The sequence below is a fragment of the Hemiscyllium ocellatum genome, chromosome 30 (assembly GCF_020745735.1).
Source record: "Hemiscyllium ocellatum isolate sHemOce1 chromosome 30, sHemOce1.pat.X.cur, whole genome shotgun sequence".
Lineage (NCBI taxonomy): Eukaryota > Metazoa > Chordata > Chondrichthyes > Orectolobiformes > Hemiscylliidae > Hemiscyllium > Hemiscyllium ocellatum.
In genome coordinates, this window is record NC_083430.1 from 31,220,485 (window position 1) to 31,248,044 (window position 27,560).

A 27,560-nucleotide genomic window follows, 5' to 3' on the forward strand; every position below is an offset into this window, starting at 1 on the left:
AAGATAAAAAAGAGAGTGGTGCGCGTATGGAATGAGCTGCCAGAGGAAGTGGTGGAGGCTGGTACAATTGCAATGTGTAAAAGGCATCTGGATGGGTATATGAATAGGAAGGGTTTGGAGGGATAGGGGCTGGGTGCTGACAGGTGGGACTAGATCGGATTATGAGATCTGTTGGCATGGGCAAGTTGGACTGAAGGGTCTGTTTCCGTACTTGACGTCTCTGACTCTATGATCCTAACCCGGCCTGGAATATACTTAATGACTCAGTCTCAACAGCTCTCTGTAGTAAAGGATTCCACTGACTCACCGCCATCTGAGACAAGAATTCTCCATCTTAAACAGATGACCCCCGATTATGAGATGATGGTCTCTGGTTCTCAAGGACCAGTTCATAACTTATTAAAATCTTAAAAACTGAGATGTTGGACACTGACTTTTTCTTAGAAGGTTAAATCTTTTGAATTGGATTATATTAGGTTAAACTTTGGCGGATCTTGTTTTGAATTTCTCTCAAATTTCCTGCATGACAATAATGACCTGTTTGCATAAATTGTGAAAATTGTTTTGAAGAGCATATTAAAACCTAAGCAAAATTTAATTGGCTTTTCATGTTGGTTTACTTCATATTCGTTCTGAGTTTGGCTATAGCTCAGCTACCTCATTTGTAAATTTAATTTCTATCCAGATTGCACACTGCTGTGCAAGCCAAACAGAAGGACAAGCAAACTATAAGCCAATTAGAGAAGAAACTCAAAGCAGAGCAAGAGGCAAAGACCTACCTTGAAAAACAGTTGGTGGATGAGAAGAAGAGAAAGAAGCTGGAGGAAGCGACTGCAGCTCGAGCTGTGGCACTTGCTGCAGCTACAAGGTCAGCCACCGAAGTTTTGCATAAGATATATCAATTACTGCAAACTAATGTTTGAGATTTTGTATCTTTATTAATAAGCATTATTCTAAACCCACTAATCCTCCCACTATTTGCATGAGTATTTTATAACAGTTTGATTATTTTACCAGTTTAGATTAGATTACTTAGTGTGGAAATAGGCCCTTCGACCCAACAAGTCCACACCAACCCTCTGAAGACCAACCCACCCAGACCCATTCCCCTACACTTACCCCTTCACGTAATGCTACGGGCAATTTAGCATGGCCAATTCACCTAACCTGCACATTTTTGGACTGTGGGTGGAAACCAGAGCAGCCGGAGGAAACCCACGCAGACACTGGGAGAATGTGCAAACTCCACACAGACAGTTGCCTGAGGCTGGAATTGAATCCGGGTCTCTGGCGCTGAGAGGCAGCAGTGCTAACCACTGTGCCACTGTGCTGCCCACTATGTTTCTATGCCATTTAATATTGAATATTGGGTCATTTTGTATTTTAATTATTGTGCAATTAAAATACTTTTTAAATAAATGGATATTTGGTGATTCTGTCCCAATTTCATGCATCACATAGTTGGTTTGAAAGGGGAAGAAAAATTGATCGTGCAGTGGTTGCTATACAATGAAATTCTTGCTCATGATGCAGCATTCTGACCTCCGAGGAAGATGAGAAGGATAAAGCAGTAATTTCTGTTCAGTGGAGTGCAATTCAATAAAGCCATGTTTGCATGTTTCTTAGTGGCTGGTTCACACTGCCTTAATCTCACTTCCAAGTCTCGTAGGCTAGAATGGACAACTTTGATTCAGACCCTTGTGTGCTGTGTGAATGGCTGGCTGGTTTGCAAAATTACCATACCCGTGCAATAACGTAGTCATTACCCTAGACGTGACAAGGGCCTTCAGTTAGAACCTGCATTTAACCCTTAATGTATCTACAATCTGGCTTGATATTCTTTTGTCTACTCACAAGGAAAAATGAATCTTCTCAACACCAGCAAAACACTTGAAAAATCTTCTAAGTATTCCATTTTCTGCCTTCCATCTGACCTGCTGATGCAGGAATTAAAACTTAATTTCACCACTAATGTTCTAATTGAATAAAGTTTGGTTCCAAGCTCCAATGATCAAATTCTGGGGTGTTACCTCCCAGATTGAAGCTATTAATTAACACCCAGAATGTCTTGCATATTTGTGTGCAGAAAATGAAGGATTTGACATTTTTTTTTGTTTTTTAAGAGGGGAATGTACAGAAACTCTACGAAGTCGTATTCGAGATCTGGAAACAGAGTGCAAGAAGTTAACAATTGACATGAAAGTCAAAGAAGACCAGATTCGCGAACTAGAGATGAAAGTACAGGTAAACTTACAGCTTATATAATATCTAGTGCAATGTGCGATAGCTAATCATGATCTAAAAGCAATTTAAATTATTTAAAATATTTGTCTACATCTAAATTGCAATTACTCACCATCTTCAAGGTTTTAAGCATGGCTTTAAGCTGATGGGCTATGGTAGTATTAACTTTTTCACTCCTATCTGCCTCAACCTCCTGCCAAAAGACTTAATAACAAGAATGCTGGAAAAACTCAGCACATTGGCAGCATCTATGGACAGAGAAACAGGTAGCTTTTGATGAAAGGTCAATCATCTGAAAGATCACTTCTGTTAATCTTGAGGTTGAGGCTAAGCATTTCCAACTTTAAAAATTTTTTTATTGTAGATGGTGGAATTAGAGTTAGAGTCAAAGTCTTCGAGATCTACAGCATGGAATCAGACCCTTTGGTCCAACTTGTCAACGTCGACCAGCTATCCTAAATCAATCTAGTCCCATTTGGCCCATATCCCTTTAAACCCTACCTATTCATAAAAAGCATCTGTCTGCCTTTTAGGTATTGTAATTGTACCAGCCTCCACCTCTGAAGCTCATTCCATACACTCACCACCCTCTGTATGAAAATGTTGCCCCATTAGGTCCCCTTTAAATCTTTTCCCCCTTAGCTTAAACCTATGCCCTCTAGTTCTGGACTGACTCACCCCTCATGAAAAGATCTTGTATATTCTCCCTATCCATGCCCCTCACGATTTTATAAACTTCCATAAGGTCACCCCTCCGGCTTCGCTCCAAAAATAGCCCCAGCCTATTTGGCCTCTCCCTGAAGCACACGCCCTACAACCCTAGCAACATCCTTGTAAATCTTTTCTGAATTCTTTCAAATTTCACAACATCCTTCTGATAGGAGGGAGAGCAGAAATGCACACAATATTCCAGAAGCCGTCTGAGTGTGTGCTGAGTGTTGAACAAAGAATTATAGAGGTTTACAAAATTGAGGGGCATTGTTAGGATAAATAGGCAAAGTCTTTTCCCTGGGGTCGGGGAGTTCAGAACTAGAGGGAATAGGTTTAGGGTAAGGGGAAAGATATAAAAGAGACCTATTGGGCAACTTTTTCATGCAACTCTGACTCTATAGTTACAGCACAGGAACAGGCCCTTTGGCTGTCTAAGCCTGCACCACCCCATCTATACCTCTCATGATTTTGTATCCCTCAATCAGGTCCCCCCACCCTCTGTCTTTCTTACAAAAATAATTCTAATCTACTCAACCTGTCTTCATAGCTAGTGCCCTCATACCAGACAACATACTGATGAACATTCCGCTGCACCTTCTCCAAAGCATCCACATCCTTCTGGTAATGTGGTGGCCAGGGCTGTATTCCAAATGTGGCTGAACCAAAGTCTTTTACAATTGTAACATGTCCTGCCAACTCTTGTACTCAATATCCTGTGCGATGAAGGAAAGCATGCTATATGCCGCCTTGACCATTCTGTTGACCTGTGTTGCCGCCTCCACTGTACAATGGACCTGATCAACCAGATCTCGCTGTACATCAACTTTGCCCAGGGCTTTTCCATTTATCGTATAGTTTGCTCTCAAATTGGATCTCCCAAATGCATCACCTCACATTTGTCTGGATTAAACTCCATTTGCCATTTGTCTGCCAAACTTTCCAATCTATCTACCTTCTGCTGTATTCTCTGACCATCCCCTTTACTATGTGCTACTCCATTAATCTTAGTGTGATCTGCAAATTTGCTAAGGAGGCCACCTACAGCTTCCTCCAGATAATTTATGTATATCACAAACAAAATGGTCCCAGCACAGATCCTAGTGTAACACCACTGGTCACTGTTCTCCATTTTGAGAAACTCCCACTATTAATCTCTGTCTCCTGTTGCCCAGCCAGTTTTCTATCCATCTAGGTAGTACCCTGGACCTCATGCAACTTCACTTTCTCCAGCAGCTTACCAAGGGGAACCTTATCAAACACCTTACTGAAATCCATGTATATGACATCTACAGCCCTTCCTTCGTTAACGAAATAATTCTATTAAGTTGGTAAGACATGTCCTTCCCTGCACAAACCACGTTGCCTATCACTGATTAGCCCATTTTCCTCTAAATGTAAATAGATCATATCCTTCAGTATCTTCTCCAGCAGCTTCCCTACCATTGACATCAGGCTCACCAGTCCATAATTACCTGGATAACTCTTGCTACACTTAAACAAGGGGACAACATTAGCAATTCTCCAGTCCTCTGGGACCTCACCTGTGTTCAAGAATGTTGCAAGGATATCTGTTAAAGCCCCAGTTATTTCCTCTCGCTTCCCTCAGTAACCTGGGATAGATTCCATCTGGACCTGGGGACTTGTTCACCTTAATTGCTTTCAGAATACCCAGCACTACTTACCTCGCTATACCAACTTGACCTAAAGTAATCAAACATCTATCCCTAACCTCAACATTAGTCATGTCCCTCTCCTTGGTGAATACTGACACAAAGTACTCATTAAGAATCTCACCCATTTTCTGACTCAGCACACAACTTAACTCCTTTTGTCCCTGAGTGGACCAATTCTTTCTCCGGTTTCCATCTTGGTCCTTTTATAGGAACAAAAGGCTTTGGGATTTCCCTTAACCCTGTTTGGTAAATATATTTCATGACTCCTTTTAGCCCTCTTAATTCCTCCTTTCAAATTGGTCTGACTTTCCCGATGATTCCTCCAAAGCTTCATCTGCATTCAGTTGCCTAGACCTTATCCATGTTTTCTTCTTCCTCCTTAGCTAGTTTCACAATTTCACCTGTCATCCATAGTTCCCTATCTTGCCATTTCTATCCCTCGTTTTCACAAGGAGATGTCTGTCCTGCAATCTAATCAACCTCTCTTTAAAAGCATCCCACATATCAAATATGGATTTACCCTCAAAGAGCTGCTCCCAATCCACGTTCCCCAACTCCTGCAGAATTTTTTTAATACAGAACAACCTTGATTATCCAAATGAGACAGGTGGGGAGTATTTTGTTCGGACAACTGAATGTTTTTACAGAACCTTGTTTGGATAATCTGAAATTTGGAGAATTGGCGTTTGGATAACGGATGTTGTTCTGTAGTTGGTGTTCCCCCAATTTAGCACTCTTCCTTTCAGACCACACTAATCTTTGTTTATGAGTATTCTAAAACTTGCAGAATTATGATCACAATTCCCAAAGTAATCCCCTACTGAAACTTCAACCACCTGGTTGTGCACATTCCCCAACACCAGGTCCAGTCTGGCACTTTCCAGAGTTGCATTATTTTACATTACTGTCCTACTAAACCTTCCTGGATGTTCCTTACAAATTCTGCACCACCTAAATCTGTAACACAAAGTGAATCCCAGCCAATGTTGAGAAGATTACAATTTCCCATCACCATCGCCATGTTTCTCCTATGTCTTTCTATAATCTGGTGGTGGATGTGATGCCAACTAAGTGGGCTGCTTTGACCTAGACAGTGTCAAGCTGTTAGATTTTCAAGTTGCAGCATCCAGTGAAGTGGAGAGTATTCCATCAACTACCTGATGTCTTCCCATACCTTTACTTAGGTTTAAAATGCTAGCCTAAAATCTGCTGTTTTTAGACTGGATATAAAATTCAAGTTATATGATTGCTGTTAAGTGTTGGTGCTTTCAGTGCTCACTAAATTTACCTTGTCACATTACACCATGTCAAGTCCAGTACAGCTTGATCTCTGGTCAGTTCCAGAAAGTTCCTTCAAGTTGCACAGTCTTGAAAGCATTGAATTCCTCTAAGGCTATTAGCCTGAATTTTCTAGTTTATATAGATTTGTCATCCATAACTGTTGCTGTCCTTTTACTCTAAGTACCCAGTACTATTTCTTACATACTTCCTACGTGGAGGTCACTATTCCGGTGGAGGTCATTTCTACTTCAGACACACACTTCTGAACCCAATCCTTGTCAGTCTTCTGCCATCTGTGATATCAATTCATTTTATATGTGTAAAGTAGTTGAAACAGTTTTCCATTAATTTTTGTTGCTAACTGCACAGCATATTTCTGAAATGCTGGTATTTTTTTGGTTTATTCTGTCCCTGCTTCCATTCTCCACATTAGCATTTTGATTTTCTGCCTCAACCCTGTCCCTCAGTGTTACATTCACCCAAGTTTGGTCCTTCATCTTGTGCTCTTGAAAGTCATCTCAACTTCATAACTTATGTGAGGGCATCTGTCAAAATATAGTTCAGGTTTAGACCACCCAAATAGTACGATACTTCCAATATGGGGTACTGGCTGCAATAAACTTTGAAGTCCGTTCTCCCACTATCACTCATCTTAAACATCATATGCCAAATTGCTGGTGGCTCAAGTAGTAACCTAGAGACTATCTTGGAAGTTCTGCCCTTCAAATTAGCACCTAACTTTTTATACTCCTTCAGGACGTCTTTTCTAGTTCTAGCTATGTAATTGGTTTCAATGCAGAACACAAATACTGATCGTCTCCTTCCCATTGCAAATTGCCTCCAGCCCAGAACAGATTCCAAGCCTTGCCAATCAAGTGATAAGAGACTTCTGAACTTGCGCTTTTTACAGCAGAGTGGTGACAACTCCGCCTCCCCTTCATTTTTATGTCCTCTCTCGAATAGTTAGATAATCTGCAGCCTTTAATCTTCCAGAAGGAAGGAAATCTCAAATTTGTTGAACAATTGCCTGGGCCAAAGCTGCTGCCCCGGATTCATTTACTGAATTCTAAAATATTTTGCTTTTGTGCCAAAAGAAGGTCCCTGATTAATCTGGTAAAATTCATTTGTCTAAAGTTGTGAAATTGATGTGATCAAAATATCAGAACACTGCTAATATGTCTGTACAACTATATATAACTAGCAAGTATACTGCCTGCTTCAGGGAAGGAGGGAAGTGATTTATACTCAAAAAGTCACATTTTACCAAAATGTGTGTCTCAATGAAAAGTCAACATAGAGCTAGTAGTAAGCTCTTTGGGTTTGAAACAAATAGTAAAAATGCTGGAGAAGCTCAGCAGGTCTGGCAGAATCTGTGTGGAGAGAGTGAAAGAAACCAAGTTGACATTTTGAGTGCAATATCACTTTTCTTCAGAAACACAATTTCTTTCTCCACAAATTGCTGAGTTTCTCCAGCATTATCGGTGTCTGTCTCAGATTACCTTTTTCATTTATTGGGTTTGAAGTGTGATTTACATTACATCCTGAGCAGTTGTACTTTTTATTTCAAACTTCTGAAGGAACTGCGTAAATATAAAGAGAATGAAAAAGACACAGAGGTACTGATGTCAGCACTTTCAGCCATGCAAGATAAAACACAGCACTTAGAAAATAGCTTGAGTGCTGAGACCAGGATCAAGCTGGATCTCTTCTCTGCACTAGGGGACGCCAAACGGCAGCTGGAAATTGCACAAGGTAAGAAACCAATCAGAAAGCTGCATGTCTTCATTCTCATTGACCAAAGTTTGTATATGTTTTTCATAATGGACCCAGCATCCTGGCAGTTTGCATGTTTACTTAATGAGTCGAACTTCATAAGGCTGACAAGAAGGGCACTGAAGAACTTTGTGTGTTTGGGTTATTAAAGAAAAAGTACTGAAGTACTTAATAGATTAGGCAACATCTTTACAGAGAGAAACATAGTGAATATTTCAGGCCAGTGACCTTGCATCAGAAATGGGAAAAAAAATTAGGGTTGCAGCTGCTTTTAAGCAAATGCAGGAGAGCAGGAAAAGAACAATAGAGAAGGTCTGTTTTGGTGTGGAAGGCAGGAGAACTATATTGACTAAAGGGAGATGATGCAAGGCAGGAGGAGGTGCAGATCTTCAACATAACATCTGAAAAGGTGGGGTCCGTGGTTCTCTAAAGTTATTAAATAGTGCTGAGTCCAGAAGGCTGTCATATGCCTGACTGAAAATGAGGTAGCATTCCTCCATCTTATTGAGTTTTATTGTAACTGTGTAGGAGGTTGAGGACAGAGTTTGATGTGGAAATGAAGAACAGGATACGTCACTTTGCAATCATCAGTTTTATGTAGGCAAAGAGGGAAGTGAAGGGACTAGACCCAGGACTGGAACAAAGCCAGGCATAACTAGGACTTGCATGGTTTCACATAGCAACACATTTTATTGGAAGTGAATGAAATCAAAAGGAGGATTTGTTGAGCGTGTGAACATTTCAGCCAGACTGAGGGTGTTGGTGGCAGTGGTGTTGGATGGCACTGACAGGCAGTTCTTGACAACAGCTTTAATAATAGTAGTAAGGGTGATCCTAAGGGAAAGGAGACTAATATAAATTAATGGAGTAGAAAAAGTGATACTGATGATGTCACACTGGTGATATCCAATGAAAGGATGTAGAGAGAATAAGAATCCAAAGATGGAGTCTAGCCGAAATAAGAATTATGAAAAGATTACTGTGGGGATTGGGAGTACATCTGACTATCGAAGTCAGTGTGGAGCTTGACAGTGCTACTTTCCAAACCAGTGTATTGAATGTCTCTTCCATTTTCAACAAGTGAAGTTTCCCTCTGCTAGGATTGACAGATTCTTGATCTTGTCCTTCATATTTTCCCACATGACTTCTGTCATTCCTTCCCTGTTGGTCAACAAGAGTATTCTCTCTGCCTTCCTCTTCCATCCCTCCACCTTCTACATTTAGCAATACATCTTTCATTTTGGCAGCCCACAATCACTTATTCCATTCTCTCCACATTCAACGTTTTAAAGAGACTATTCCTCTAAAACAACCTAATCTAATTGGTTCCTCCATCGTTCTTTGTACTGCCTTCCTTTCCCTCTTACCTTCATTGGGTAAGACAGGAGATGTGACACCTGCCTTTTTACCTCCTTCCTTCCCATAATCAAGAATCAAAACACTCAGTTCGGCTGAAACTGTGACTTGCTTGCACTTTCAATTTTGTGTAATGTTTTTGCGCTCAATGGAGACTCCTCTGTATTTGGGGGAGACAACTTTAGACTGAAGAGATGTGACGTGTAAGCAGGAGTTTGAACGAACAGTCACCTGATATTTAAACTAAAAACAGAAAATGCTGAAGAAACTCAGCAGCCTCTTGAAAAATAGATTTAACATATCAAGACCAATATGATGATTCTTTGGGAGTTCCAAAGAAGAGTCATGTTGGACATGCTGCATCCCCTCCCAACCCTCTTCAACATGTTCCTTCCCTGCCCCATCTGCCATTACTCTCCCCCTGACAGCACCATTTCCCATCCATTTCCTTTCTTCGCACCCATCCAGTCTCCTTTCCCATTCCTCATCCCTTTCTTGCATGCCCTTTTCTCTCCACCCTGATCCTTCTGATTCCCGCTCAGCCTATCCACCATTTCTTTCCTTTCCTTTCCTATCCTTCATCCCTGTTAATAAGTGAACTGTTAGTTTGAAATTAAAAGTTCTATTTGTAAAATTATTTTGTTCTTGAAACTTGGATGTAATGACATATTTGAAAAGATTTTGTCTGCAGGAGAGAGACCAACTTAGGTCATTCTGTTTTTCACATGGACGAGAGCATTTATTTGAACACTGCTTCCCACAGACTTTAAATTTAGTGTCATTATTCAACTAGTGCATGGACTTTCTCCAATTCTCTCTTGTATTTCCACTTCTATGTCCCTGAAAGCTGGCTCTGCATTTCATTCTACTCCTGTCCCAATCACATGAATGCATTAAATATTTACTTTACTTAAAGTTGCCCATTTAGTAATCTTACAGTAGAATTTTGTCTGTCAAAGCCCAGAAATTCCACTCAACTTATTCCATGAGTATTACTGCATTCTGTGCTGACTCTAAGGATGTACGATATCTGTTTGCTACTTCATGTTCTATTCAATAAAATGAAACATTTAAGAATAAGGAATAATACTACACTGTAGAGTGACTAAAGATAAACATTGTTTGCATTCAGATTTCTACAGTCAGTGATGCTGTAACCGTCCCTCATTCTATAAGAGCCTTTATTTAATTTAAAAATAATAAATACCTGTAGTTAATTCAAAATAACACAATTGATTCTACATAAATTCTGAAAGAGACTCCTTTAACTGAATGCAAGGGACTGTTTACAAATTATTGCTCACGTAGCTTTAGTTCTTTGGACCTCTGTTTTCTGATCTTAATTGTATGTGTGTTATCTCTCCTAGGGCAAATCATTCAGAAGGATCAGGAAATCAAGGAGTTGAAACAGAAAATTGCTGAGGTCATGGCTGTAATGCCCAGCATTGCATATACAGCAGCAACCAGCACTCTGAGCCCTGTGACCCCACATTATTCCTCCAAATTTGTGGAGACTAGCCCTTCAGGACTTGATCCTAATGCCTCAGTTTATCAGCCAATGAAGAAGTGACTGTGCGCCTCTTTCTCCTGCCCTTCCTTCTCCCCCATCCTTTCCCAGACTTTATCGATGTGGTGACATCATGCAAGAGTGTTCTGCAGTCAAGATGACAATGTAACGTGTGACTGTACGTACTAGTTGTAGTCAAAAAAACAAAAATACAAAAAATGACATCATGGTGTCGACTAGAACTGCCCGATGGCTTCTCCTTTCCTGTAAATTTTTAGAAAACCTCCCAGAACTTTGCAGTTTTGTTTTTTGGAAAGTCTGGTCAGTGCATTGTGACTTTTCCTAGGTTCTTTCTGCCTTTTATTTTTTGTTTTGGTTTCCTCTTGGAGATTTTTTTTAAAGAAACAGATCTGTGAACCCACATTGAAGCAAAATGACAGGGTTGGAAACACGGCAATAAATTTTAGATTGATTTTGAATCATTGTTGCTGACTAGCTCTTTCACTGTTGGCCCATTTAATCTGTCAAATACCATGCCACCTGTTCTACCACAAGTGTAGGAGTTCAGAGCATTGAATAAATTTGCTCAACAAGTTCATGTGTATCGGTCAGTGAATTTAACTGTTTTACTGTATTAGCCTCAGTCCCTGCAACTTTCAGAACTAACCTACATTTCTAGCTCCAAGCCAAACTGGTGCAGTCAAGTGTTGTAAAAAAAATCATATACTTTTTAAACAGTGACTTTGTCACTATGTGCCTGAAATTGAGCAGTGTTTTAGTTTCAAGTTATCTATATCAAAAAAAATGTAATTGGGAGGATATGTTCTCAGTTTGTGTTTTGAATATATACAGTACCAGTTAGGCATGGAAATAGAAAACTAAATCAGCATTATTGTTAGAAAATATCCAAAATGGCGGCTGAACATGTCCAGAAAAAGAGAAATAAAAGCCTTTGCTCAAAGTTCTGAGGAGCATCATTGCTCCTTCTAATGGCATGGATTTAAAATTATCAGTTTTTATTCCACTTGTAACAAACACTCAAAAAAAGGTTTTGGTAACTGAATTTACCTGTATAAAGAGGATGCTATGCAACTTTCACATCTGCAATACTAATACCTTATGGCTTCCTCTCCTTCCTCAGCTCTCAATCATCCAAATGCACACTATTGTGGGGCTTAAATTTGTAATTGATGACTTGCCAATCAGAATACTATTGAGGTAAATTAATATTGTTGTTGAAAGAAAAAATTGTCACTATTCAGGGACAATTAGGATGAGATGTTCAGTAGTCAAGTAGAAGTAACTAGTACTTAAAATGGCTAAGGTGAAAAGTGAGTGGAAAGCTTTGGGTATTTGAGCTGGCATAATGTCACATTTGATTGCTATGATGCTTAGCTGACTATTGTCCTTTTTTCCAAAAGGACTTGAGTAAAATGGTTGCATGCATACACATGGACATGCAAATTAGTAACAGGAGTAGGCTATTTGGACCCTTGAGCCTTTTCTGCCATTTAGTAAGATTATGGCTGATCTGATTGCAGATTGAATTCTACTTTCCTATCTCTGCACCCTTTGCCTTCCTTGTCAGTCAAGAACCCATCTAACTTTACAAATACCATTTTATAGGAGTAAATTTCTTTTGTCATTTAGCTGGGCAATTTGAATGGTTAATAGATAATTTCACATAACTAATTGTGTTTTGGGTTCCAAGGTATAATACTGTGGTATGCCAGATGTATTGTGATTTATAAAATCTTGAGAGTTGAGCAGTTAATGGCATAATAAAGGGAATATGTCACCTTGCTGTCAAAGTAATATTTATAGAGAAGGAAACCAATAATCTGAAGTGCCATTTCATTATTCCATGGACAAATCATTAAGGTGTTAAGTGCAAGAGTAACCGGTTAGTTAAATAACTACCAAATTATTTTTTAAAGTTGCTTATTTTGAAAACCTGGATACTTCTGTTATACAGTGAAAACTCTAATTCTCAATTACCCACAATGTTCAGATTTAATGAACGTTTTTCAAGTATTCTGGAAAGTTTCATGTATTATCTTCTAAGGCCAAAACTCCCTCGACCTTTGGACCAAATGAAGCTTGAAGCAATGTTTTAGGCTTTAATGGATGACAGCTTTTAACAAAATCTTGAGATTAAGGATAAATATATTTCGGAGCTCTTTCAAAACAACAAGTAATGATTACAGTGCCTTCAAAATTTGTATCCAGAGGAAACCACATTTTTAGTAATGCATTCATTCTTTGCAATATTCAGGGTTCAAGTCAAACCTTTAAGTATATCTCTGGAGAAGACAACTTGACACATGAATAAGTGTTATGCTTTATATGACTGAGTTATTGACACTGATATCTTTTTGTATGCTTGTCAGTGCTGCCTCATTTTAAAGAAGTATTACATGATTTGTTTTTTGTTTTTTGCACAGGTCAGCAACAGAGTTGGATAATTTTCATTTTCACTTTTCTGTTGAGCAGTGTTTTTAATTGAACAATTATTTTCAATATATTCAAATATTTTAGATTTAACTGCAAATTGGACTGTACTAGATCCATTCAAAATGAACAGTATAAGTGATCACTCTTTATCATGGATAAAGACAGGCATAATTTAAATCTTTGTTTAAAGATCGGTCTTTCATTTTAGAATGCTTTTTTTTGTTGGATACTTGTTACCCTATAGAATTTGGATTGCTGATTACTCGAAATGTAAATTTTATCCTGAAGGTACATTTCTAATGCATATATCCAGGCTCAGTACAGACATCCAGTTCAAGTCCACAAGAGCTAAACAGTCATTTTTATTTTCCATGAAGCAATTGCATTGTGATTACCTTAACAGTATACTAGAATGTGATTGTTCTGAGTGCAATAAGGAAAGGGGAAACTGACTTTGTGCAAAGAATAATAATTTATAGTGCAGGTTGTAGATTTGCCACTGAATGCTTTTGTTTCAATATTTTTCTGCTGTGCTGACATAATCTGATTTTGTTTAAATACATCCTAACAGTCAAAACTATCATCTAACTTAGTTGTGCCAAGAAAGATTTTTAAAAAGTGTTACTGAAGTGCACATTTTCTTTTATTTTGAAATGGTTACTACCGTTTAATGGTGTGTAAAAGGTTCTTAAAGTGAGCAATTGATCTTGGCTAGTTGTATGTATGAGAACAATAGTTTGGGCAATGAACAACTGTTCACTAATGCATTTGCCCAGTCCGCTGATGTAAAGCCTTTTTTATTTTGTGCACCAGAATTGAATATGGCTGACCCTTGGTCCCTTTGACTGTCCCAACAAGATAATCTTCTAGAAGGGCATGACAAACTCCCAGTCCATGCCCAATCCAATATGCAATTTGATGAAAGTAATTTTGAAAACAATTGAGAATTTGGCAGATCTCAACCTCTTGTTAAAATTCTGCATAAATCCCCATGCGCAATGCATCAAACTTTTTTAAAATTTCACGCACTTTTTTTATTTTGTAATTATGTGGAAGTTATTTATTATCTAAAAATGGATATAATTTGAAACTGCTGCCAGAAATGCATATTTTCTTTCTCATCTTGTGTAAGAAGCAAAAATTGAGCTGATTATTTCTAAATTTCATTTATTTCTTCCTGACTGAATATCAGTGTTTTGAGTGCCATAATGATACAAGATGTATAATTTTTGAACTTACTTTTCCCCCCAACTCGCTGATTTCTTTTTTGGATAATCCAAACCATAGGTTTTTTTCTGTCCAGTGTAACTTTTGCATGTGTTTGCAAACATCATGCACCAGAATAAAAACGTGGAGAGGTTTGCACACTGAAATTTCAACATTGCTCTGAGGTAGCTATGCAGTAATTGACAGGGATGTAACAATTCAAGGCTAAACAGATTCCCAGCAATATGCTGGGAAATCTATGGTCAGAAAAGCTCTAATCTTGATTTAAATTCTGATTTGCACTCTGCAAAAGAATGCGGTTTTGCTGAAGTTCTGCAGGCCATGTCTTCTAAACATCTCTCTGTGTAAACATACAACATTTTAATGCTACAGAGAAGACCACTCCACAATGCCTGACATTCTAATCTATCAAGCTGTCTTGGTATTTCAAATTTGTAAGTACATACTTAGGAAATAACTATTCAGCTGCCTATATAAAGTGATTGGCTTGGTAAGTTACAATGAAATACATTTACATTGACAAAATGTTGTTTAGAGATTTTGTTCTACAAAATTGAGAGTATTGACTATTTTGTAGTGCTGTCCCAAACTAGTTGAAAAAGACCTCAAACAATATTAGCCACATCTGCGCAAGATATAATTGTGGTTCAAGTCAAATTATTATAGTACATCCAAATAAATTTGAGATGTCCTCTCAGCTAACTTTGTAACTTTGGGGATTTTGTTCATCTTTGCAGATGTTACCTTTTATACACGTGGCAATTTAGAGAGCTCTGTAAGGTAATTTAGTAGCAACGTTGCAGCATTTTAAAATATTCTAAAGTCTACAAAAGTATGCAGTGAATATTGTGATCCAAAATTCTTGCTCCATTGCTCTCAAGTTTAAATATTTATTTGAATCCTGGGCTGTAATAAGAACACTTTGTGTGCTTGCAGTAGACCCTCAGTGGATTAGCTATTCCCAGATTTACTTTTTTAAAGTTTTTGTGTTTGACTGATGTAGTCACTTTGTTCAAAATAAAGACCCTGTTTGAATGTTGAATCAGGTTCTTAAGGACATAACTCTGTTGCAACCAGCAAAATTTGCAAAGTTTAATTCATTTTCTTTTGACAGGATATTGGCTTCTGCCAAATCTGTGTGGTTTTGGCTGTCATTTTGGATTTTTGAATCACCTTCTGTAATTGTCGTCATGAAATTGTTGCAGAAAATTGTCTCATGAATTATTTGAGCATTGTGCAGAACATGGAGTATTGTCACTGACATTTTTGTGTTGAAATTAATAACACCTCCGATTCCCCTTGTTGCCACTTTGGCACTTTTCTTTATATAACTGGTCTTGGCTGCATTCTCTTTCTGTGGGGTTTACAAGGAATAAACGTTTTTCTTGCAGATAGATTCTGCTGTGTTTTATTAATTAAAAATGTGCATCTTGAATATATTCACGCTCATTATTTGCATTTCACTTGCATCTGTTGACGCAGTTACAACATTTTTCTAGTACACATTCCTTACATTTCTTTCTGTATAAACTTACTTTTTTAAAGCTCATTTCCATACCTGGAAAATTGGAGATAAATTGGTGTATCTCGATATAACAGTTCTCAAGCAGTAAGAGGAGAAATCACTTCCAAGTTGAAATACAAAGATGTCCCATGTAAAACATGGGAAAGGGTGTCACACTGGAGTTTAGTGCCAGTATCCTTCATTAATAATATATCAGTACATTATATTTTAAGCTTTTGAATTGGGTGTTGTGATAGCTACCAAATACGGGTAAACCTTTATCACTATTGGGAACTTGAAACAGCACTAACTTTGCTGAATGAATAAATGATTGAATAAATAAATCACGCCAGACTCACTTTCTGAGAAGGAAAATGTCCACTTCACAGAACAGCACCTTGCTAAAGAGCTAATGAACCGCATAAAATTTTGTTAGCCCTTTTTTAAAAAAGCAGTGTAGGTACTACCGAATAGGTAAGATTACAAAGGCTAACAAAGGGGCATGCAGCCATTTGTAAGAGTTAGTAAAATGAATTATGAAAGAAAACTTACATGTGTCATCAATAAGAAATTTTGTAATTAGGTAGGAAAGCAGATGGTCAGTAGCAATGTTGGTCTGTTAATCACTAAAAGTGGGGATATTGTGAATAACTACTGTAAAATGACAGACATATTGAATAATTACTTTGTCTTGGGTATCTGCGGTAGAAAAAGATGATAACTTGCTGGAAGTCCCAAGGTAATTATTTGGGAGCAAGGACTGGATAAAATATAGTAAAATGTAAGTAAAACAGTGGTAATGAGGAAATTAATGGAATTAAAAAGTGGAAACACCCCCAAGACTTGGTTTCTATCCAAAAATGTTAACGGGAAGTACATTGTAGATAACCTCACTATCATCTTTTTAAGTTCCCTAAATTCAGAAGTTATCCCTCTGGATTGGAAAACTGCACTCTCCCAATTGCACCCTTTTAAAAAGCAAACCAGTGAATTAGTAGACCAGTCAGCCTAACATCTATGGTGAGGAAATTAATAGGAGATTTAATCAAGGACTGAATAGCTGGAACACCTTAAGTTTTCAGTTAAATCCGGGATAACAGAGATTCACGACAAGTCGTATGACTGACTTAATTGCCTTGTGGGCAATAAATGCTAAGCGAGCCAGCAGTGCCCTTCTCCAATGAATGAATGAATAAATCATGCCAGACGAACTTCATTGAATCTTTTGTAGAGGTAGTGAACAGGGCATTGTCCACAGATCTTGTTTATATGGACTTCCAGAAGGCTATGGTGAAGTCCCACATATGAGATTGTTAACTAAGGTAGAATACCACAGGATTGAGGGCAAATTACTGACATAATTGGGCAACTGTTTAAGCGACAGATGACGGGGATAATGGGTAGGTGCCCAAATTGGCAGGATGTGACCAGCGGTGTATTAAGGCCTTAATTATTTGCCTTGTCCAATCTGTAAATGGCATAGATTGTTATCAGCAAATTTGGATTAGGTGGCATTGTAGACCGTGTAAATATTGTAAAATTGCAAAAGAGATGCTGATACACAAATCACCAAAACTGTGGCAGATGAAGTTCAATGTAAGCAAGTGGGAGGTTGTCCATTTTGAACTGAAAAAGGTCATCTGGATACTCTCAATGCTGTGAAGTTATATAAAGAGGCTTAGGATTCCAGTGCATAGATTTTTTTTAAAAAGTCACGTGTAGAAAATAAGCAAGCAAGCTAATGGAATGTTGGCCTTTGGAAGACTGGAGTACACGGATGCAGCAGTTATGTTGCAGTTAAACAAAACCCTGGCTAAACCCAGCCTGGAGCACTGAACAGATCTGGGCGTCACACCTTTGGAAATGATATATTCACCATGGAGGGAGTATAGTGTAGGTTTATGAGGATGTTAAGTATCTCTCTGCTATTTAACCTGGACTTTAGGGGGTTAACTTATAAGGAGAGATTATATAAATTCGACCTGTTTTAGAATTTTGAAAGTTAAGGTGTGATCTGATCAAAGTCTTCAAGATATTAAGTAGAAAAGACAAGGTAGATAATCTATTTCCAAAGCTTGAGAGATTGTAGAAATAGGGGGGCATAGCCTGAAATTAGGGTCAGCCTGTTCATGAGAGATGTTCAGAAGCACCTTTTTACATAAAGGGTGGTAGATGTTTGGAACTTCTTCCACAAATGGCACTTTACAGATGACAGTTTTTACTTATTCATTTATGGAATTAGGATCTTGCTAGTCAGGCCTACCCATTCATAATTGCACAGCAGAATTTCTTTGAATTACTGAAAACCTTGGGTACTCGAGACACTCCGTAGTATTGTTAGAAAGAGATTGCCAGAATTTTGACACCCTGACAATTCCAAGTCAGGATGGTGTGTGGCTTGAAGTTGTTGAGGTGATGGTCCCAGCCATTTTGTGCTTTCGGAAAGAAGCCGTAGGTTTGGGAAGTGCTGTCGGAGATGCTTTGAGTTATTGCAAAACATCTATATAGTACATGCTGCTGCCAGTGTGTTTCAAGAGTAGAAGTTGAAGGCTGTGGTAAAGCAGGTTTCCCTTAGTCCAGCAGGAGTGACTCCATAGGGATTAAAGAAGAAATTAATTTGATTTGTTTGAACTATGTTTGTCTTCAAATCTGAAAGTCAGAAGCTTCCATTGGAAAGGTGTTGCGAATGGTATCCTTTGAATAGATTGCTGCATTAGTCATTACAGTGGACTTAGACGGTCACTTGGTAATTTTCAGAGTGTACCTACATTCTGACTACTTCTCTCAAAAAAAGCACTGTTGGCAAACTGCTCATGTATTTTGGTTTTGCTTCATAGCAAGTTAATGTACAATTTTACAAAATGTAAGCATCTTAAGATTGGGGATATAATCAGTTGCTAAATGAATGCAAGTTTTTTCCAACAATATTTCACTTTTTACCATCTAGATCTATTTATAGTCTTTATTTTTAGCTATGCTTAACTTCTTGTCTCTAACATTACTCAAACCCATAATTCTCAGTATATTACTATTAGGACCTATTAGGCTAGTAAATTTTAAATATATTTACCATAAGAATACCTCATTAAGCTAAATTAAGAACACTGTGAAGTAAAATTTGAGATTACTATTCCACATTTATTTTTATTCTCCTCATTTTACCAGGAATTTGTTCCTCCATTGTACCAGATGGGGAAAAAAAGCTACAAAAGGATTAAGACAAGAATGACATATAATTGTGTGTAGTTCTGCGGTTTTATTTGTGTGCTCATTATTCCATCTATAATTGATACTGTGCCCCCTCACAATTGTTACCTTTCCTCATGGCAGGAAGAATGTCTATAGTTAGTGTGATAAGTGTATAATTAACTGCTATGCTTTGGAAAGAGGTTTTTTTTTCAAATTTCAGGTTTGCTTCCAATTTCTGCACTTTCCCTTGCCTTAATGTCAATTTCTGTCTGACTCCTCATCCCTCACTCTTCAGGCTCCATTTCTTGGGATAAGCTGTTGATCAATATTCACTAAAATGTAACTCCCACTGCTTCCTTGACCAGACTTTTTCCAACCCTTCCTGTCAGGGCTATTTCTGTCAATGTCTGCCTCTGTAACCAGTTCTGACAATGCCACCTCCCATATAATAGAAGCACAAGCTTTAGGAGTGCTGCTCCTTCAGATGATTGTGGATACAGTATGGAAACAGGCCCTTCAGCCCAATAAGTCACACTAACCCGCCGAAGTGTAACCTACCCATTCCCCTACCCTATATTTACCCCTGACTAATTTATGGGCTATTAGTCCATATGGACAATTTATCATGGCCAATTCACCTGGCCTGCATGTTTTTGGATTGGGGGAGGAAACCAGAGCACCCAGATGAAACCCACACAGACACTGGGAGAATGTGCAAACTCCACACAGTCACCCGAGGGAGGAATTGAAGCCAGGTCCCTGGTGCTGTGAGGCAGCAGTGCTAATCACTCAGCCACCATGCCACCCCTGAATCTTCATTTCAACTGTATCCACAGAGATGGCATCATTAAACATAGAATCTGCCCCCTCAGCATTGCAAAGGGATTGTTCCTTTTTGATACTCTTAATCAACCCCTCACCTTTCTATAGCACCTTGCCATTGCAAGCGCAAGCGATGCAACATTGCACTTTCACCCTTTCCCTTGTCACTACCCAATGCACCAAATATTATTTTCAGGTGAACCAGCAATTTGCTGCCCAGGAGAATATTCAGTCCATAAAGTGTCTGCTGATTCTGCAGAATGATCCAGTAAATTCTATTCCCCCTGCTATATCCTTTGCAAATGTATTTCCCTCTATACCTATCCAACTTATTAAATACCTTCATTAGTAATTTCTGCTAACACTATTCTTAGACAGCAACATTCAGGTCATTATCATTCACATTTTTAAAAAAAAACTTTACATCACCATTTTGCATCATTTGCCTCGAATCCTAAATCTTTGTCCCCAATCCTTGTACCACCAGATTGAGACAATAAGTCTGACACAGTCATATATACGTACTTATTACTCCACTTAACCACCTCTATTCGATGAAGAACAGTCCCAGTTTCTCCAATCTAACTGCTAAAAATCTCTCATTTCTGGAACCATTCTGGCAAATCTGTTTCTTCCACAGGGTTGCTTTCAAATTATAATACTGTATTTGCTGCTGAAAATGCAAGCCTGTCAAACAAAAGGAAGACCAGTTTGATTCTGTGAATCGCGATTGTTATGGTGTAGAAGGAGGCCATTTGGTCCATTGTGTCTGCACCTTCTCTTCAAATGAGCATTGTTACCGTGTACAGTTTCCTGCTTTTTCCACATTCCTGTGCACTTTGTCCAGGTTGAGGGTCTGCTTTGTGGAAGATCTCCATATAATTCACGAGCCAAAGCCATTTGTCACCTGTCTTTTTAATTCTTCACCCTCCTTCCAATCTGAAACAATGAGATACCAAGGACAATGAAGTTCAATGCAAGCTGGAGGAATGGACGACTTCTTTGATTAGGCACTTGAGTCTTTTGGATTCTGTGTTGAGTCTTCAGTAAAAACCATTGCCCCTTTTTTTTTTGACCGCAGCTTTTGGTGAGGTTTCCACTATTCCTGTTGATATCACCTCCACTATTTTTTTTTGTACCTTCACTAAGCACCTTTTCCTTTTGCCTTGCACCATTATCTTGTTTGTCACTGAATCATTTGTCTTCCACCCTTTTTTGGTCCCTGTCCAATTATTCTGTACTCCTGTTGCTGCTTACACACTCTTAGTTTTCTAACCTTTTCCTGTTGTGATGAAGAATTGTTAACCAGAAGTTGCCTTTGTCTTTTAAAGATGTTGCTAGACCTGCTGAGTGTTTCCAACATTTTTTCCTTCTGATTTCCAGTGCCTGCAGCGGTTATTTTAAAAATGTATGAGGTGACAGCAAAGCTGGTAAACTTGTAATTTTTAAAATTAGGAAATAATTGTGACATAAATTATACAGGAGAGTTATCACCTATGCCGCAGGATACTGGCAATATTTTGTTTAGCTGCTCAGATAGAGGCACTGCTGACTGGGCTAGCATTTATTGCTATGTGATTGAGAATATTCACGTTTTAATTGAATTTGAAGTTGAGGGTGAAGGCTGCCATCTAGTGACACTTGCTGTGCAATTCATGAAAGCTCTGCAGATTTTATTCCAAATACAGACAATTCTAGTCCGACTACAGGATAGTTTATAGATGGAATAACTTTTCATTTGAAGAATGTTGGCAGCTGCACAGTTGGATTTTTTTTTGCTTAAAAATCCTCAAAACTTGGCCACAGGGAAAAGGAAAGAACCACCATTTGGAATTTTTGAAAATAGATCAGATGTGAGTGGTATTCAGGAAAAGAGAAATTGGGTAAGTCATGCTGACCTTAAAAGTGAAAAAGCATTTTTCATTTGCTTCATAGCATTTTCTAAATTTGAATCATTAATATTGTGTAATGGAAACTCTTCTACATGCCACTGAGAAATTGTAAGTCAAAGAAATTTCCGGTATTATAATTTAAAAAGCATCAACTTCAATAATAATGGAAGAACTTCTTTTCATTTGGCAGGTTTAAAAGAGCTAAAAGTGTATTGCTTTATCTTCACCATGATGTAAATACAGTTTTATAGTTTTAGCCAATTTATAATAGTCTTTGTAACTATAGGTTTGGCATTCACTCCACATAGGTGGCTATGTCCTTAAAAGCACCAAGATTCCATCTGTTTTTTGTGTAAAAGTGATTGGCAGACAAATCAAAATTTATTTTAGAATATGCCAGGAGTGGCACTAATTGTACCTAAAGGTGGAATGCCTTGATGCATGAACCTGCAACATGAGTGGTTTAACTGTCTATAGCATGCAATCTCACAGCCAATGGATCAGATAAACCTCAGCAACCTGGCCACACCCAGTGGTGATGGATAGTATTGGATCAGACACTGATTGGAGTAGATGGGTCTCTGAGCATCCCCATCTCAATGATTCTCAAACCCACCATGCATGCACAAAAGACAAATATAAAGAATTTCTCAATGATGTTTTGTCCAAAATGCTGCTTAGATATCTGTCTTGATGTCCTTCATGTGGACCAGATTATGGCCAATTCCCATCTCTTCTTGTGATATCAAGGAAAGGCCAAGGGCTATGGGCCCAACAACAAATTTAGACAGCATGGGTGGCTACCCAATAATGTGGAAAATTGTTATCATAAGCAAAATAGTGGAAGATAACATTGACAATACTGTGCAGTGGTATTTGTTCAAAAATAATCTATTCATAGCATGGTTTGGTATCCCCTCGAACCATTCAATTGCAGATCTCCTTGTAGCCTTGCTGCAAAAATAAGCTGCATTTCAGAGATGAGGTGAGAGTAACTGCCCTTGTACTTAAGGTACTCCAGTCAATAGAAATCAGTCACCTTCAGTGCCAAGAGTCGAAGCTGGTTGATTGTTGGAGGCCTGTCATTTCAGTCCCAGCACATTGTTGTGTTCCAGTCACAAAGTGACTGACAATAAATTACTTTTTGAATTTTGTACCAAGAACAAGACTTCATGTTGAACTGAGCACTTCATCAGAAACAAAAATTGTACTGTTCCAGAAACCAGTATGGAGCCTCAAAATGTAATTGGGAGTGCAGCGTAGGTTCACAAGGTCAATTCCTGGAATGGAGGGATTACCTTACACTGAAAGACTGAAGCGACTGGACTTGTATACCCTTGAGTTTAGAAGACTGAGAGGGGATATGATTGAGACATATAAGATTATGAAAGGATTGGAAACTCTGGCAGCAGGAAACATGTTTCCGCTGATGGGTGAGTGCCGAACCAGAGGACACAGCTTAAAAATACAGGTTAGACCATTTAGGACAGAGATGAGGAAAAACTTCTTCACCCAGAGAGTGGTGGCTGTGTGGAATGCTCTGCCCCAGAGGGCAGTGGAGGCCCAGTCTTTGGATTCATTTAAGAAAGAGTTGAATAGAGCTCTCAAAGATAGTGGAATCAAGGGTTATGGAGATAAAGCAGGAAGCGGATACTGATCAGGAATGATCAGCCATGATCATATTGAATGGCAGTGCAGGCTCGAAGGGCTGAATGGCCTACTCCTGCACCTATTGTCTATTGAAAGACCTTTTTAGAGATGAAACATTTTTAAATTTATGTTTGACTTACAAATTTCAAGTTACTAACTGCAGTTAGGATGCTGTTGGGGAGAATCCGAACAGTTGTTTGACATGATAATTTGTCTTCTAAGTCACTGCAAGGCCAGTGATCTACATTACATTCATTGTAACTTTTTCCATGAATTTAAAACCATATGCACAGGTTAGGATTTGGAGAGCATCTGGGATATGGAATGAATGTATAACTTCCTATATAAACTGTCACAAATTAATAAACTAGATTAAAGTTGCATATGATTTTTCTCGTGATGGTAGTCCCAGATTCCTGGTCCAGTGACTACCCGGTATGGATGAGAAAAAGCAGATTGGAGGACCTTCCCATTGCACTGCTTCTGGGCCTGGCCAAGGTGGCCATCAACAGGTCCAGGCAGTAGGTGGTTGAGGAGGTCCTTCACCCATCTACCTGCCTCTTTTCCATGACCAAATCCATGCAACTGGCAAAGAGGAAATTTATCCACTGGTAAATTTCAGGCCATCCACAACTGCTGGACTCCAGGGGAAACTGCCGTGCACTGTCACTAACATTCCCACTTGGATGTGCGGAGGTCCATGTACACTGTACTGACACATTGACTTTCGTTTTACATCTTGTTGCCACATGTGTACCTCTGAGCTCCTTGCATCAAATGAGTATTGATGATTATCCCTTAAATGTCACTTCAATTTGATCAGTTTCTTTGAAATTTCTGGTACTGGTGTATATCCTTTTCAGAAGATCCTTTAATTGATGACCTTCTGGTTGAATCAAAAGGGAGATAAAATTGGTTTAATCAGTTAAAATTACTATGTTTGTGAAAACAAAAATGTTCTCCAGTCTTTGAGCTATAACCATTCTGTATATAGCTGTCGAATGGTTTTCTTTCAAAGATTGAGACTGAGCACTGGGTGTGGGAGGTGTGAGGAGAAAGGATATTCAACTTTCTTGATCTGATAGTACTAGATAATACAATACTGAAGTGTAAATTGAGGGGTAAACACTATGATATCTCACTGGTAAGCATTCAATTTTTCCATCAACTGCAAATGCAATGTTGCAATTGCAGCTCAACCTCCTATATTGGCATTAAGCAAGTATCCAACTTTAAATACTGATAGCTTCTCTGCTTTAGAAACTGTTATTTCTGTCCAATGCAGTGGTCTACAGGGTTTGCACTATTTTAAGTCAAAAGCAAGATGGAGGGTGAGTTTTGTAAAACATTGCTGTCACTAATGGTAACTTCCAGGTTTAGGGGCTCAATATCCTGAGCAATTATCCAATCATTACTACAGGTTGATTATTTCTACAAAGTTCAAAAGAGCCAAGGGCCTAAATGTTTGTCATAAAAGGCAGCACAGTGGTTAGTACTGCTGCTTTCACAATGCCGGGGACCCATGTTCGATTCCAGCTTTGGATGACTGTGGAGTTTGCAAGTTCTCCCCATGTCTGCTTGAGTTTCCCCCAGTGCTCTGGTTTCCTCGCATAGTGCAAAGACGTGTAGGTTAGGTGGATTGGCCATGTCAAATTGTCCCATAGTGTCCAGGGATGTGCAGTCAGGTGGACTAGCCAGAGTATATGAGAGGTTACTGAGATAGGGTGGGGAAGTTGGTTCTGGGTAGAAAACTGTTCAGAGGGTCAGTGTGGATGTGATGGACCAAATAGCCTTTTTCTGTGCCGCAGGGATTCTATGATGTTGGACTGATGTCTTTCCAGATGTAAGTAGGAACTAAGAGCCAATGTTCCTTATCCTTTCTATCATTGGCCTCGCTGTTGTCTAAAACCCAAATCTATCTATGTCCATACTTTAGCTTTGTTCATCTCATCAAATAGGATGAAGTTGTTTGGAAATATTTTGCTTTGAAGCATAGAGTGTGTACTAGGAGGAGAGAGTGAAGGATGTGGTGCGTAATTAGCAGTCTTTGGCATCTGTGTTGACTCTCCACAGGTGCAGATTACTGAGTACCACTGCTCCACCTTCACCCATAACCCTGCAAATTCCTATTTATCACGTAATAATCCAGTTTATTGAATGTCTTGATTGTCATTTAATATAGAGAAGTATTAACAGGTGTTGAACATGTGTATGTTAAACCAGTTAATAGGTTCCCATCATTTCTGGGAGTTGTTAACCATGTTGGCCAATTCTATCCAACTTTGTGAATGTCCACACAATTGTTGATATTGGCAAGCAATCTGATATCGTCAGTAATATTCCCAGTACTGCTTCAGGGTGAACCCATCGGTGAAGTGACGAAGAGCCTACGCCAAAGGGTGAGTACAGGATGACAGAACTGTTCATTGTGTTAACTCTTCTACTGCTTACATCAAGCACCTTAATTTTTTTTCAGTTATTGATTTGAATGGTATTGAACGTTAGGGTTTTTAAATGGATTTTCTATTTAGCAATCGGACAATGAATCTATTAAATATGATTATCCTGTTAAAAGCAAATTAATAGCAGAAGTTGAATTAACTAGTTCAGTTCCTCTTTTCACTGAAAACACTAATTTGTTATGTTATTTTTATTTGTTCTGCTTATTTTTAATGCGGTTCAATGGAAATTGCTCATTTGATGTTCTATTGTGGTAATGCTAGACTGTGAATACCCTTTGTTTGAGTTGCATGCAGACCACAAACATCCTGCCTTTAGTTCCTGATCACTGATGAATTAGTGTTAAACCCAGCTATTTTGCTGGTGGCTACTGCAATTGGCGTCTGTGATTAGGCTCAGCAGACAGTAACCTATTGTTACTGGTATAACAATCCAGAGGTCCAGATGGAATGATCTGGAGGCACTAATTTAAGTGTAAGATTAAACTGGGATTAATCTATAATTATAGCCCCGGTTCAAGATTCCCCAACCATTGGCACTATCTTCTCAGCATCTAGCCTATCTAGCTCCATCAGAATCTTGTGTAAGACCACCCTCATTCTTCTAAATTCTTCTCAATAAAGGCCTAATTTGTTTGCTGCTCTTGGTAAGTCAATGCCTTCCCAGAAATCAGCCTAATGAATCTGTTTTGAACAGCCCCAATGGCACTATTACTTTCCTAAATACAGGGACCAAAACTTCACACACTACTCCTTCACTAACACCCTATACCACTGAAATAAGAATTCTCTTTTTAAACTCCAACCCCTTTCAAATTAAAAGGCAAAATTGTGCTTGCCTTAAGCACTGACCTGCAGGGGTAGCAAGTAATTGTTAGCCATCCTGAACTGCTTTTGAACTGAGTAGTTTGTTCTAGTAGTTCAGATTCCACTACGTCACTGCAGTTCTGGAGTCCCTTGTAGGTCAGATCTGGTAAGGATGGGGAATTTCCATCCCTAGAAGACATTAATGGGCTTTTATAACAATCAAATGTTGGTTTCATGGTCTTCATTACTGAAACTGGAGATTCTCATTCTCAGCTGAGACTAGATTTGTCTTCTAGCTCTTCAACCAATTACATGAATTTATTAATTGATTGATCTCAAATTTTACCAGTTACAGAGGTGGAATTCAAATACCTGTCATCAGCTTGGGTCTTTTGATTACTATCCCACTGCTATGCAATTATATTCCCAATCAGCTTCCAATCTCCTCAACTGAGATCATCTGTTATGGATGAGAGGACCCTGGACCATTTCTGTTCTGTTTCGCCCACTTTTGATATCCAACATCTGCATCGGTTATTTGCACAGGCAGTGAGCTCTGGAACAATGGGAGAAGAGCGGGTCCCAAAGCAGCGACTCCTGGATGGAGACCAGTGCAGGGGAGGCAGTCATGGAATTTACCTTGAAGCAACTGAGTCGCGTTAAGGAGCGGAGCGGGGGTGGCTGTTGGATCGGGGTCTGGCGCGGGCTGTCAGACTATATGTGGAGGCTCTGTGGTGAGCTGCTACAATCTAATGTTTATTCGAAACTTGTTACCTGACCTTAATGTCAATCCTTTAACAATGCCTTATTTCTAACTTTTATTTTTAAACGAATTTTTATTCCTCTGTTGAATCCAAGATTTGTACCTAGGTGCTTAAGATGGCGCCATAAGTGGCAGCGATTGTAAAAACTTTTCACTGTACTTCTGCAGTGGAGCACACGTGACAATAAAGGATATTCTATTCTTTACTTCATTTCTTTTCATGATTGGCCCCACTTAATCCTTCCAGC

General features: G+C 38.8%; 1 protein-coding gene across 4 annotated transcripts in view; it reads left to right on the forward strand.

Moving 5' to 3' along the window:
* The window catches only part of maco1b (macoilin 1b), a 104,820-nt gene extending 89,226 nt beyond the window's left edge, over nucleotides 1-15,594 (forward strand). For all 4 annotated transcript variants that reach the window (XM_060847216.1, XM_060847215.1, XM_060847217.1 and 1 more), the window contains 4 exons: nucleotides 686-868; nucleotides 2,124-2,244; nucleotides 7,487-7,661; nucleotides 10,406-15,594. In XM_060847216.1, the coding sequence (XP_060703199.1) occupies nucleotides 686-868; nucleotides 2,124-2,244; nucleotides 7,487-7,661; nucleotides 10,406-10,608 (682 nt within the window). In that variant the 3' untranslated portion in view covers nucleotides 10,609-15,594. The remainder of the gene's footprint in view (nucleotides 1-685; nucleotides 869-2,123; nucleotides 2,245-7,486; nucleotides 7,662-10,405) is intronic.
* Nucleotides 15,595-27,560: the final 11,966 nt, after the last annotated feature.